The 14,784-nt window shown below is 52.6% G+C and overlaps 1 protein-coding gene across 1 annotated transcript; it reads left to right on the top strand.

Moving 5' to 3' along the window:
• Positions 1–240: 240 nt before the first annotated feature.
• Positions 241–14,149, top strand: Fgfr4 (fibroblast growth factor receptor 4). The gene is made up of 18 exons (XM_051194236.1): positions 241–397; positions 3,062–3,194; positions 3,826–4,089; positions 4,180–4,260; positions 4,367–4,533; positions 6,242–6,365; positions 6,865–7,055; positions 7,178–7,316; positions 7,677–7,870; positions 7,951–8,096; positions 8,180–8,301; positions 12,098–12,208; positions 12,302–12,492; positions 12,867–12,989; positions 13,098–13,168; positions 13,420–13,557; positions 13,802–13,907; positions 14,016–14,149. The coding sequence occupies exons 2-18, from the start codon at positions 3,113–3,115 to the stop codon at positions 14,145–14,147; spliced, it is 2,382 nt and encodes a 793-aa protein (XP_051050193.1). The 5' UTR covers positions 241–397; positions 3,062–3,112; the 3' UTR covers positions 14,148–14,149.
• The last annotated feature ends 635 nt before the right edge of the window (positions 14,150–14,784 follow it).

Genomic DNA, 14,784 nt, shown 5'->3' with positions numbered 1-14,784 from the left:
TTTGCATGAAAAACAAGAGGACGCTGGTTAGTTCCAGATTGATGAAGAGGAAAGGATAGAACAGGTAGCATGTTAATCCTCGGAGACTGGAGCAGAAGATGCGGAATCAGAGCGGCTGAGCCTGGGCGATCCTGTCCCACCCGGAGCTCCTGGACTAGGGTGCAGGGCTGACTGACGTTCGCACAGTCCGGGACCTCGCCTGTCAAGATAGAACTGGTCCAAGAAGGGCGGAGCCCAGGGTGGGCGGGGCGGGCGGTGGGCAGCCCCCCGCCACGCTGCAGTTGCCTGGACATTCCTGGCTCTTCGGCCGGGGCGGAGGAGCTCCCGGCGGCTGAGCGTGCCAGCCCCGCCGGGATCGTGACCCGTGGGCGTGGGAACCAGGCGGCGGAGGAGCCAGGTGAGCCGGACCCCTGCACAGGGAGGCAAGTCTGGCCCTGGGTGAGCCGGGCCCCTCACCTCGCTCCCGGACGCCTGGGGTAGGGCTGCTGCAGAGCTCAGGAGCTGCCCCCTCCAGCCCCGGGGACCTTGGCGCCCGCGCGGCGGGAGCGGTTGGGTGGAGGGGGCGGTAAATCAGTAACCCGCAGCGCACACAGGGCCTTTTGTCCCCCTCCGTTCAAAGAGCACCTTGGTCACCGTTCTAGTTACTTATTGCCCACCGGGGCGGGGGCGATGAGCCAGCTGTCTGTGCAACTCAGCATGAGGACGGATGACTTGCACCCCGAGGGTGACGGGCTGGGAGCACTAAAGTAGGAGCACTAAAGTAAGAGCACCGACGCCCTTGGGCCGGTAACCCCAGTGCGCTGGGCATAAAGATGAGGAAAGCAATGCTGGGAGAGGCGCAGTCACTTGTCCAGTTCCACCACGTGCGCACGCGTGCGGGAGGGTGGAGAGCTCAATGCTGTCTGATGACAGTCTCTGGCGCCAAGTGTTGGCGATCTTAAGCGGCCAGCCATGGTGACCGGAGCAAGGACTCTGTGGTTCTGAGTTCAAGGCAGCCCGAGAGTGGGAGTAAAACCTTCCCGGACCTGTCCACCCGTTGGGGGCGCTAGAGCCTCCTGCTTTGCAGGGTGTGGTCGGAGTCTTGCAAATGGAAGGACCAAACTTAGGAGAGGGGTCAGGTCAAGATTCTAAGATGATAGCTAAACCGATGGAGAAGAGGAATAAGGGACACAAAAGTACAGGCAAGGAAGCACATGTGCTGGACCTTAGAATCTCCTGAAGGAACTAAAGGGGCGGACAGTGGGACTAACACGATTGACACCTAGAAAAGCGTCGTCTGGCACATGGCACCAGTCGGGCTGAGGCAGGAGGCTCACAGTTTGAAGGCCTGCTTGGTTTGCAGAGTGAGCTAGCCTGCCTGATCAACTTTAGTGAGAGCTTGTCTCAAAATAACAAAAAAAGATAAAGGAAGAGAAAAGTAAACCATGATCTACAATTAACCCTTGAGAGCTTGTAAACTGAGTCATAGGGCCATTGGAAAACAAAAACAAACAAACAAACAAACAAAACCACTGGAAGGTTGAAGGTGAAGAACTAAGATTTGTCAAGATTCCAAGCAAGAAAGGATCAGGACCTGGCCTAAATAAAGGCAGGGGAAATTAGACACATGAAGACTGGTTGAGGAGGTCAAAAGGGCAGATTGTAGGGGGCAGCATTCCCAGTTTGGTAAAATATGGAATGCAACTTTTAAAGAATCACGCTGTTAGCCAGCTGGTGGTATGTGGCCCACACCTTCAATCCCAGCATTTGGGAGGCAGAGACAGGTAGATCTCCGAATTCCGGGACAGCCGGGGTTATGCAGAGAGAACCTGTCTTGAAAAATAAATAAACAAGAAACCAAACTCACAAGCCTTCCACACTTAAGCATGCTGGGGGTTAGCGATGTAGCTCAGTGGTAGAGCACTTGCCCAACATGAGCAAGGACCTAAGTAAAGGAATACTGGTCCAAAGATGCCACCAAGAGTAGGTGGCAAGACTGTCCCTGGGACTATGCTGGTCCTCTGCTCAAGTTAAGGCTGAGTTCTGGGTCTTCCTTTTGGGAAGCAGGGATCCTGCATTTGGACAATGATTACTAGTTGTAGTAAGCAAGTGCATCATACTTAATAGCAGCCGTTCGGAAGCGGAGAATGGCTGGCTAAGGTCGGGCGGAGGGTGCCCCTGAGCAGTCAGTGGGGGACAGGGAGCACATCTCACCAACACCCTGTATGCGCCACCACCCTTCCATGTATTGTCTCCTTTATCCCCGAAGCAATCCTGTGATGACAATGGTCCAGAAAGGGACAAAGAGAGGTCTTGGCAGGAATCAGGATTTGAGTTTGTCATTGGCAGACATGTATTTACAAAGCCAACTAAACATGAAGCTTAGTGGTAGAATGTTTGCTTAGCATGTAAGGAGGTCTTGGGTTTAATCCCCAACGCTGCAAAAGCAATAAGCAAAACCAAACACACTCCAACATTGTCTAAGACGAAGTTGGGAGGGTATGAGCCAGCTGAAGTGTCTCTGGGATGCATTTCTGGCTCAGAATGAGAAAGAATGTCTTTAGTGGACAGTGCCTTGTTAGAGGAGAGCACCCAGCCGCTGGAAGGATCCCAAGCTGGACACGGAAAGGTCAGTAATACTGAAGAGTGGGGTCCTGTTCGATAGTGTCCAGATGCTGCAGGCTGGCCTTGCATTAGATTTCACTTCTCTTTAACTCTTCAGCAATGAATTCATTTATTCAGCAAAAAATAAATGATGTGTACTGAGCGAGAGAGCAAAAGACATGTCACCATCTCTGCTTCCTTCCAAGAAAAGAATCCTAAAACTGCTCTGTCTGTGAAGATGTGCCAGGGTCTCAGTGGGACCCAAGGCAAGCAGGAAGTCCTGCACTCACACACACACACACACACACACACACACACACACACACACACACACACCCCGCAGAACCTCCTGTGGGGCGCTTGGGCTCTGGCAGCAGCAGGGCTGGTCCCAGCGTTGGCCCTGCCGCTGACTGCTTTCTGTCTGTGTCCTCACCAGAAAAGAGAGTGCATGTAACAGGAACTCTTTCTCCCTTTTCAGGAAGGCGGCCAGTGGGGAGTCTGGCCTGGGTTCTGAGACAGCTGGAAGGAAATGTGGCTGCTATGGGCCCTATTGAGCATCCTTCTGGGGACACCAGCTGTATTTCTTGAGGCCACTGAGGAAATGGAGCTGGGTATGGCCTCTAAGGTGGGAAAGGGGGGCAGGGAAGGGGCTTCTGGATGAGCAAAGCTGGAGAGGATCCTGGCCTTGGCCCCAAGAAGGTGGTGGCAAGGTGGTGCTCAAGCATTGCGATTCACTGTCTGGCTCCCAGCAAGTACTCCTCTTATCTGTGTGTCTACAAGGGAGGATTAGCCTTGCAGGGCACAGAGCCTGGGCTAGGCTGCAGAGCCAGTGGTGAGCCCCTCGGCTGCATGTACATGTGTGTGGTTCTATGCACTGGGTATGTTGGTTGGGAGGTCCAAGAGCATGAATGATGTGTGTACTGAGTACAGTGTGCCTCAGAAGTATAGCATGTGTCCTGTGTGGCACCTATAGCATGTACCGTGTGTGTGTGTGTGTGTGTGTGTGTGTGTGTGTGTGTGTGTTTGGGGCAGTAGCATGTCTAGCATGTGACAACTCCTGGAAAAAGTGTGGCACTGGCCCTAGGCAAAGCATTTGTAGCATGTGGTTATGTGTGTGGGAACAGCATGTGCCCCAGGATATTTGTGTTCCACGTGTGTAGCATGTGGCCCTTTGTATGCAGGGTGGGGGGCTTGCCTCAGATGGAGCTATGAGTGTCATTGATTTCTGCCTTCTGCCCTCAGAGCCCTGCCTAGCTCCAGCCCTGGAGCAGCAAGATCTGGTGTTGACTGTGGCCCTGGGGCAGCCTGTGCGTCAGTGCTGTGCGCGTACTGAGCGTGGTGGTCATTGGTACAAGGAGGGCAGGCGCTTAGCATCTGCTGGACGAGCACGGGGCTGGAGGGGCCGCCTGGAGATCGCCAGTGTCCTCCCTGAGGATGCTGGCCAATACCTCTGCCTGGCACGTGGTTCCATGACTATCTTACACAATCTTACCTTGATTGTGAATGGTAAGAGGTTCTGACAGGGAGTTTAAGGGTGTCTTGGGAGAGAAACCTTCTTCTCTTGGACTTCAGATGCCTTCCTTTGTTCCCGAGTAGACTCCTTAACCTCCATCAATAGTGAGGAGGACCCCAAGACCATCAATGGATCCTCAAGTGGGCGTGTTTACCCCCAGCAAGGTTGGTCTTTTCAAGGACTCAACCCCACTACCCATCTGGTTACTGAGAAGAGACCTGTGTGGGAGCCAAGGTCACCTTAGGGTCCTAAGTACACTTCTCCCTCCAGCTCCCTACTGGACACACCCTCAGCGCATGGAGAAGAAACTTCATGCCGTGCCTGCTGGTAACACTGTCAAATTCCGCTGCCCAGCTGCAGGCAACCCCATGCCCACTATCCATTGGCTCAAGGATGGGCAGGCCTTCCACGGGGAAAATCGCATTGGAGGTATTCGGGTGAGTCTGGGCTTCCAAGTTCATTTGCTCCCCCATTTTCATTTTCCCCACATAGCCCGTCACATAGGTCAGTATATCTAATGGGGAAGGGTAATTAGAGTCCCAGGCAATGGACAGCTCTGCCACAACTTCCCAACCCGCCACTCACAGATTTTGCCCTCTCAGCCTCAGCAACAACTAACTCTTTCTGTGTTCTGGTGGGGTTCTCATTATTGATGATGACCATGATGATGTTTATGGGGGAGAGGCATCACAGATTTGCTTGTGTTATCTTTATTTATGTGTGAGTAAATACCATGTGCAGTGGTGCCCACAGAGACTGGAAGAGAGATCAGATCCACGGGAGCTAGAAGTATATAGGCAATTGTGACCTGCCTGGTGTGGGTGCTGGGGAGGAACAGCAAGTGCTCCTAACCACTGAGCCATCTCCCCAGCCCTGATGCTACTGGTTTTGTTTCTGTTTTTTTTTTTTTTTTTTTTTTTTGAGGCAGGGTCTCTCTATGTAGCCCTGCCTGCCCTGGAACTCGTTATATAAACCAGGCTGGCTGCAAACTCCCAAAGAACTGGCTGCCTCTGCCTTCCTGGTGCTGGGACTAAGAGCGCTGGCCACCTCACCCGGGGTGATGATGCTGTTTTTGAGATAGGGTTTTACTGCAGAATTCAGGCTGGTCTCCAACCCCAGCCTTCCGAGTAGCGTCTCCTCCTTAAAGTTGGGAGAAAGAGTGACTGGTGGGTGTCACAGGCTTCAGCATCTCACTTTGAGGCTGGTGCGCATGGGCTGAGCTACATATGATAAAGAGAAACCTGAGACTCCAAGTGGGCAAGAATAGCCCAATGGTTCTCAACCTGTGGGTCACTACCCAGTCGGGGATCAAATGACCCTCTCGCAGGTGCTGCACATCAAATATTCTGAATATTAGATAGTTACATTACAATTCATAACGGTAGCAGAATTACAGTTATGAAGCAGCCATGAAAATAATTTTATGGTTGGGGTCACCACAACATGAAGAATTGTGTTAAGGGGGTCTAAGCATTAGGAAGGTTGAGACCCATTGGTTTAGTACAGGGAAGCCCACCTAGGTAGGGTGCAGCTAAAACTCAAGGCTTAAACTAGGGCTCAGATGCTGGTGTGTGTGTGTGTGTGTGTGTGTGTGTGTGTGTGTGTGTGTGTGTGTTTGAGACAGGGTCTCACTGTGTAATCTTGGCTAGCTTGGAATTCATTTTGTGGTTCAGACTGGCCTTGAACTCACATCCTCCTGCCTTTGCATTCTAAGTACTGTTCTGGAATTAAAGGCATGAACCACCATGCCTGGCCTCCAGACATTTATTATTTTTAGGGGGATTTATTTATTTTATGTGTGTGAATGTTTTGCCTGTATGTATATATGTATACCATGTATGTACCCAGTGCCTGCAGAGGTTAGAACAGAATGTCAGATCCCCTGGAACTGGAGTTATAGATGGCTTTGAGCCACCATGTGGGTGTGGGAATCAAATCTGGGACCTCTACAAGAGCAGCCAATGCTCTCAATTGCTGAACAATCCCCGTAGCCCACCAGACTCTTCTTACAGCATTTTTCTCTGTCTTGGAATGTCTGACCTTGGCCTGATCCTCTCAGGGCCCAGGGATTGAGAAGAGCCCCATAGGCAGGTTCTGTCCTCCCTCTGCCCTAGTGGCCCCTACAGTTACTTCCTCTACTTCCAGCTGCGCCACCAACACTGGAGCCTGGTGATGGAAAGTGTGGTCCCCTCAGACCGTGGCACATACACGTGCCTCGTGGAGAATTCTCTGGGCAGCATCCGCTACAGCTATCTGTTGGATGTGCTGGGTGAGTGGATGGGCTGGGGCAGGACAAACAATGTAACTTATCTTGGGCCCCATCCTGCCCTCAGGGTGGGTATCTTGTCTTATCTTGTCTTGGAGACATGATAGAGTCACTTTTAGATGAGTCAAATGACTCCCAGGATCAGAAGGAAGCGAAGGGGCTTGTGGACTAAAGGAAAAGGCTGCCCAAGGAGAAAGGGAGAAGGAAAAGCATAGACTGGACTCAGTTCTTAAGAAAGCAGTGCACTAGTGGGCAGGTATATGCCATAAATGCAGCATTTATGGGGTGGAAGGCGGCTGTGGAGGTTTTGAATGTGACTCTGGACCTAGAAGCTGTAAAGGCATAAAAAGCTGAAGGAGGGTAAACAGAAGATGGACAAGGTCTGAGCTGCATATCCAGAAGGTCCTTCCTTCCCTTCAACTGGGAGGGTGGCTGAGGGCAGGTAAAGTGGGTATTTTGTGGGTGCCACTGGTCAGGGTTGACGGCTTGGCCTGGCCCCCAGAGCGGTCCCCGCACCGGCCCATCCTGCAGGCGGGACTCCCAGCCAACACCACAGCTGTGGTTGGCAGCGATGTGGAGCTGCTGTGCAAGGTGTACAGCGATGCCCAGCCCCACATCCAGTGGTTGAAGCACATCGTGATCAATGGCAGCAGTTTCGGCGCTGACGGCTTCCCCTACGTACAAGTCCTAAAGGTTCCGTTCCTGCTACTGCCTGGGTCCCACCCTTTTCCCACTGGGGTGGGATGTTCCCCAACCACCCTCCCCGCTCCAGTGTGGCCCCAGGCCCTCCTGTGACCCGGTGTCCACTGCTTCAGACAACAGACATCAATAGCTCAGAGGTAGAAGTCCTGTACCTGAGGAATGTGTCAGCTGAGGATGCGGGAGAGTATACCTGCCTGGCGGGCAACTCCATCGGCCTTTCCTACCAGTCAGCATGGCTCACGGTGCTACCAGGTGAGCACCTGGGTAGCCTGGGAGAGGTGACAGGCATCTTCTCTGGTTCATTGTGGGCTATGGCCTGCTGGGTGGGCAGTTTCCTTGGCCTGTGCGGGGTATGGTATTGGTTTGTTTGGGGCACTGTACATGTTAGATAAATGCTTTCTCGCAGAATCCAACAAGGATATGTGTTTGATTTTACATGACTGTCTGTGACCCTCAGGGACATAAGACTTTGTATAACTGCCAGTTTTTCCAGAGTGTGTCCCTATATGTGTTGGTAGCTATGGGGAACTAAGCTGGGGGTCGGGGAGGGCTGATCAATCCAACCCTGACTACTCAGTTTCTCTATCTATGTACTTCTAATGGTGAGAACAGAGGAAGACGTGACGTGGGCCACGGCGGCGTCTGAGACCAGATACACAGACATCATCCTGTATGTGTCAGGTTCCCTGGCTTTGGCAGTGCTCTTGCTGCTGGCCGGGGTCTATCACAGACAAGCAGTCCATGGCCACCACTCCCGCCAGCCTGTCACTGTACAAAAGTTGTCCCGCTTCCCTCTGGCCCGGCAGGTACTGTCTATCCCCCAGCCCTTGCCCTGTATGGCTCTGAGCCTGACCCCAGCAGACAGAACAAATCTCCCATGTTGTAGTTCTCCTTGGAGTCCGGGTCCTCTGGCAAATCAAGCTTGTCCCTGGTACGAGGTGTCCGGCTGTCCTCCAGTGGCCCACCCTTGCTCACAGGCCTTGTGAGTCTAGACCTACCTCTGGACCCACTTTGGGAGTTCCCCCGGGACAGGTACACCGAGCAGGGTAAGGACAGGGATGCCAGCTCGAGAGTGGTACCCGCAGATCTGAGGCATGGGCCTTCTTGATCTCCAGGCTGGTGCTTGGAAAGCCCCTGGGCGAAGGCTGCTTTGGGCAAGTGGTTCGTGCAGAAGCCTTCGGCATGGACCCCTCCCGGCCAGACCAAACCAGCACTGTGGCTGTGAAGATGCTGAAAGGTACATGCGGCTATCTGGGTAGGGCATGCTGGGACCAAACTCTGCTGCCGGTGCTGTAATTTTAAGAAAGCGGCACTGGAGAGAAAGATGCCATACAACAGAGTTCGAGTGGAGGGGTTTAATCAGGGAAAGGGATCATATGAAGGGGAAGGGAGAGGGGAGACCAACCTCTGGGGACAGGGGCAGCGGGGGAGAAGAGAGACACAGAGAGAGAAAGAAGGATTCAAGGTGGGCAGGGCCCTTTTGAAAGGGAACATGGTGAATGTGCACAGGCGGGGTTCTTAGTGGCTGCAGCTGAGCCACTAAGAACCCCAAGGACAGGCCTAGACAGATGCCTGAATACTAACATCTAGCCTTGGCAAATGACTCCTGAGCCTCACTTTCTCCTTGTGTCCACATTGGGATAAATAATGGTCCCTTACCCCTCAAGCTGAAGTTCATAGGACATGTGTGGTACACAGGGCTTTGTAAATTTTTTGTGTTCATTCATTCATTCATTCATTGTGTGTGGTGTGTGTGTGTGTGGTTTTTGAGACCGGGTTTCTCTGTGGCTTTGGAGGCTGTCCTGGAACTAGCTCTAGTAGACCAGACTGGTCTCGAACTCAGGGATCCTCCTGCCTCTGCCTCCCAAGTGCTGGGATTAAAGGCGTGCACCGCCGCCGCCCAGCTGCTTTGTAAATTTTTGATACAGGGTATGGAATTGCCTTACTTAAGGCTGCGTCATACTCTGTCCTGGACTGATATAGAAGTCACTCTGCAATCCAGCCCCGCCTGGAACTCATAGTGATCCTCCTATCTCATCCTCCCAGTTCTGGAACCACACCTGGCTAGCTCAGTAAATTTTAACTACTGGGTAATGATTCCCATGAGATTTGTGGTGACTGGGGCCCTGGCCTCATGACTGTCATCCCCACATGTCTTCTGCCTCATCCCCATCAATCCCACTAAAGTATATGCCATCGGCACATATTCCTCCCATCCAAGTCTGTATAGAGCTACTCTCTGTTCAAAAGCCCCAGTCTCGGGGCTGGAGAGATGGCGTAAACTTTAAGAGTGCTTGCTGCTCTTGCAGAGAACTCAAGTTCGATTTCCAGCACCCACATCAGGCAACTTAAAACCACCTACCTGTCGCTCTAGCTCCAGGGATTCTGACATCCTCTCTGACCTCTGAAGATACCACACATACATACACACACACACACACACACACACACACACACACACACACACAAATAAAAATTAAATCTTAGGGAAAAAAACCAAAGTTCCAGATTCAAGCTGGGTCCAGGGGCAGGTAACCAAGGCAATAGGATGGTAAAACCAAGGCCTGCCTGAGCTACACATTAATCCAAGTTCAGCCCAGACAACTTAGTGAAATCCTTTTCCAAAATATGAAGAGGGCTGTTTAAGTGTCTTGTCAAATGTGCAAGGGCTGACATACAATCCCGGGAAACAAAACAGACAGAAAAAAGCCCAGACCTCAAGCAATGTCCCCAGAGTGCTCTGCAGTCACTTAGCATTTATCCACAGGAGTATCTTCTATTTTATTTTTTAAAGTGTATTACTTTGTTTTAGACAGGGTCATACTATACAGTCTTGGCTGACCTGCATAGATCAGGCTGGGCTTGAACTCATAGAGATCCACTTGTCTCTGCCTCCCAAGTGCTGGGACTTAAGGCAGTTGTTGTCTTATATGTGTGACATGTGTGTATGTGTGGACGTGTGTGACCACATATACTGTGCATGCAGCTGTCAGAGAACAACTTCTGGGAGTCAACTGCAGGAAACACACTCTTTTGGGCCTGCACACTGAGTCATTTCCAGCTCCTTTATGATTTCTCCTATGTTTTCATTACACAGATATGGATTTTTTGTTAGTGGTGGTAGTTTTTTTTTTTTTTTTTTTTTTTTTTTTTTTTTTTGAGTCAGTGTTGTTTCTCTGTGTAGCCCTGGCCATCCAGGAACTCACTCTGCAGACCAGGCTGGCCTTGAACTCACAGCGATCAGTCTGTGCCTCTAGAGTGCTGGGATCAAAGGCAATGGCCAGCCCCCACTGCCCAGTTTATTTTGATTTGTCCTGTGGAAATCATATTCATGCTTACTCAATCTCTCGCTGTTTAATGTTATACCATTTGCCATAGCCATCTTGCTGCTACCCTTCCCCCCCCCCACACACACACACCTTAGAACCTGTTGCTGCTGCCCCAGCCACCTTTGCAGAAATAAGGAATAGCCCCAGCCACTGTGCCGCCCTCCCCGCCTCCACATCTGCACAGCTGGAGCCAGCTGGCACTTTGTGGGAGGCAGTGATTGTGAAACAGACGTCTTTGTATTGATGTGTGGCTGGGATAAGAATTATGTCTTTGTCCCAAGGCTTCAGGTCAGCCCTGGGGGCCTAGTCCCTGGTCCTTAGCCCTGTCTTCTCAGGGGAAGTCACAGAAGTCTCCTTCCCAGAGGATAATAAGACCTCAGGGCACTTCCTAGGGACTATCACCTCACCAGGGACTTCCTTCCTGTAGGGTGCTTCTATCTCTCACATCCCCTGGACCTGCTCATAGAAAGGTCAGCTCTTGGAGCTCTTTTGTGTTTCTTCCTTGCAACTTGTGTGAGATCTTCATATAAGACAAGCCTGAGGTTCCAAAAGGTTTGAGAGACTTGTGAGCTATGTGTGTGCTAGGTGCGTGCGTGCGTGCGTGCGTGCGTGCGTGCGTGTGTGTGTGTGTGTGTGTGTGTGTGTGTGTGTGTGTGTGTAGAGCTATCTTCCCCTATGGCTCTCCACCCTACGGTTTTGAGATGTAAGCTGAATGTGGAGCTTGCTGTTTCAGCCCCCTGCGCTGGCCCTCTGGCTGCTGCCTGCCTCAGCCCCTGTGCCCCAAGGGTTAGGGTGACATCTGTCACACTGCTGCACCAGTACGTGGGTGCTGGAGATCTGAACTCCGGTCCTCATGTTTGTTCAGCAAGCACTTTATCCACTGAGCATCTCCCCAGACCACTAAAGGAATTACTTAAGCCAGGCATAGTGGCACACACCTTTAATCCCAGCAATAAGGAGGGTGAGGCAGGAGGATTGCTTGATCTACAGAGCTAGTTCTGGGACAGCTGGGGCTACACAGAGAAACACCTCTTTGAATAAATAAATAGGATTTTTTTTTTTTAAAGATAGGATCTCTATATATAGTCCTGGCTGTCCTAGAGCTTGATAAGTAGATCAAGCTGATCCCAAACTCACGAAAGATTAAAGGTGTGAGCCACCACCTGGTCTGGAATTATTATTTTTTTGTATTTTTGGTTGTGAGCCTAGCCTTTAACAGCTGAGCTGTCTCTCTATCCCTGGAATTATTTTTTAAGCATTTACTTTTTGGGGAGAATGTCATACACAAGTACTGTATTTACATAATTTCCACCCCATTCTATCCCCCCATGCTTCCTACTCCCTTTCAAATTTATGACCTTTTCTTTAAGCGCGCGCATGCACACACACACACACACACACACACACACACACACACAGAGTTGAGTTTGTGTCTCATGTAGCCCAGGCTAGCCTCATATTCATCAAGTGGGCTCTATCATGCCTAGTGTTATGTTGTGGTGAGGACTGAATACAGAGCTCCATGCTAGACAAGCACTCTGCAAACTGAGCTGCATCCCTAGCCCTAAGGGCTTCTTCTCATGCACACAGCCAAGCAGGGTTTCAGCCCAAGTCTTGGTCCAGTGTTCCTTGACCTGTCCCCACCCTGTGCTGCTCTTGTGGGGTTGAAGAGCAGCTTCCTCAGCCCAGCTGTTGGCTTTGCAGACAATGCCTCCGACAAAGATTTGGCAGACCTGGTATCTGAGATGGAGGTGATGAAGCTAATCGGACGACACAAGAACATCATCAACCTGCTGGGCGTCTGCACTCAGGAAGGTAGGGCGGGAGCCAGGGTACAGACGGGTATTGGGATGCAAGGGCACAGTCTGGCCAGCTCTCCCATCCCCTGGCCCATGCCTACCCCTGTAGGGCCCCTGTATGTGATTGTGGAATGTGCCGCCAAGGGAAACCTTCGGGAATTCCTCCGTGCCCGGCGCCCCCCAGGCCCTGACCTCAGCCCTGATGGGCCTCGGAGCAGTGACGGGCCACTCTCCTTCCCGGCTCTGGTCTCCTGTGCCTACCAGGTGGCCCGAGGCATGCAGTATCTGGAGTCTCGGAAGGTGTGGACAAGAGGCAGCTCTAGTGTGCTCCGGGCCACTCTAACTCCTCCATCCCCACACTTCCATGCCGGTGCACTGAATGTCCTCAGCTGCTCCTCCTCTCCCTGTTCATGGCACTGCCCTTTGCACATCGCTCCACACAGATGCAGCTAACCCTGCATGTCCGTCCCAACTTGTAACCCCGCATGTCCCGCCTCTCTCTTCACCTACTCTCTAACCCGTGGGTGAGGCAAATGCAGCCACGGTGCAGGTTTGGGCGCGGAATACACATGCTTCCTTTTCTCTTTCTGCTGCTGGGGATTCATCTGAGAAACGATGAGCACAGCTCCCAGACATGGGTCCTGATACAGCTAAGTTCCCTGCCCTCCTCTTAGTGCATCCACCGAGACCTGGCTGCCCGAAATGTGCTGGTGACTGAGGACGATGTGATGAAGATCGCTGACTTCGGGCTGGCCCGTGGTGTTCACCATATTGACTACTATAAGAAAACCAGCAATGTGAGGGGCGGGACAGAGATGCGTGGGCGCGGAGTGGGGCCTGGGCCGGGTGTGGAAGGGATAGTTCCTGTGCAACTCCACACCATTGTCCCCGCCTCCTTCCCCCAGGGCCGCCTGCCAGTCAAGTGGATGGCTCCCGAGGCCTTGTTTGACCGGGTATACACACACCAGAGTGATGTGTGAGTCCAGGAACTGGGATCTCAGATCTCAGCCATCGTCGTCCCTCCCCGCTAAAAGGGCAAGGCACTTGCCAAACAAAGTCACAAGATCCGAGTTCTTCTGATTAGGCCTGGGACTTGTGTGGGACCAGACTCCAAAGAAATGAGTGCCCCTCCCTATCCCCAGGGGTGGATCATGTCCGCAATAGCCCCTACCACAGCCTCAGGGAGGATGGACGCTGGGCCCTGCTGAGGCCCATTTCTGCCTGCAGGTGGTCGTTTGGGATCCTGCTGTGGGAAATCTTCACCCTCGGGGGCTCCCCATACCCTGGTATCCCAGTGGAAGAGCTGTTCTCTCTGCTTCGAGAGGGGCACAGGATGGACCGGCCCCCGAACTGCCCCCTAGAGTTGTAAGGACACCCTCCCTTGCCCCACTTCCCAGATCTCTTCCTGTGCCTGGCTTTGGCCCTAGCCATAGAGCAGCAGCCCACTCACCATCTCTCCTCCTCCTCTCCTTGACCCACGTTGCCCTGGGTCTGCTCTCCCATTGAATTGCCCCGTTTATCCCTCCCAGGCCCCTGAGGCCCAACCCCAGGGAGCCCACAGACCTGGCTTTGCCTTACTTAGACACAAGCTCCTTTGACGCATTCCCAGGTACGGGCTAATGAGGGAGTGTTGGCATGCGGTGCCCTCTCAGAGGCCGACGTTCAAGCAGCTGGTGGAAGCGCTGGACAAGGTCCTGTTGGCCGTCTCTGAAGAGGTACTGCCCACTCCTGCCCTGTGCCCCTCTCCACCTGTCCCCTTGGCCTAGACACACGCAAACATGAAGCATCCTGTCCCAGAGGCTGACCAGCTCTGTTCTTTGCAGTACCTTGACCTCCGCCTGACCTTTGGACCCTACTCTCCCTCCAACGGGGATGCCAGCAGCACCTGCTCTTCCGGTGACTCTGTTTTCAGCCATGAGCCAAGCCCCTTCCCTTCCCCTGGCGTGCAGACGTGAGCTCGGGCACAATGTTACAATGTTGTGTGGGCTGGTGGGTCAGCGGCCTCCTAGCTCAGCTGCAGCCTGATGCAGCCTTTGATGCTGGCAGCACCCAGCCTCTGACTTGAGGCTACCGCTGTCTCAGATCCTCTGGCCCTGCTTGGGGGAGGCCCTGTTCTTGGTTTTAAGGTTCATAGTTCAGGCCTTTTGCTCTAGCCTTATGTTCCCAACCCAGAGTTCAACTTTAGTCTCAGGGTCCTGACCCTACCCTTGGACTTATCTTCAGAGAAGCTAAGTGTTAGGGCTTCATGTCCTGGGCCTTGGCACTTAGCTTCCATCTCAGGGGCTTACTAAACCTGGCTGCAAAGCTTTTGACCCAAACCTTTCTGCTTCCCCAAACTACCTAGAGGCCTCTGAACCTCCTCCTCGGCCCCAGCCCCCAAGCCCCTCATCCCCACCCCTACCCCCCCCATTGCCTGTCCCAGCATCTTGGCCGAAGGAGCACCAGCTCTGGTATCCCTGAGAGACTAGAAGCCTGTGGAAAACACAGAAGATGACATTTTATAAATTATTTTTTGAAATAAATCTGTGTGCCTGGTGTGTCCCCTGAGGGGCAGGGCGTAGGGTGGAAAGGCTCCCCATGCTGGGAGTTCTG

This window comes from Phodopus roborovskii, unplaced genomic scaffold (genome assembly GCF_943737965.1).
Source record: "Phodopus roborovskii unplaced genomic scaffold, PHOROB, whole genome shotgun sequence".
NCBI classification, from domain to species: Eukaryota; Metazoa; Chordata; class Mammalia; order Rodentia; family Cricetidae; genus Phodopus; species Phodopus roborovskii.
The sequence above is the reverse complement of the archived record's forward strand: the minus strand, read 5'-3'. Positions and strand labels throughout refer to the sequence as shown.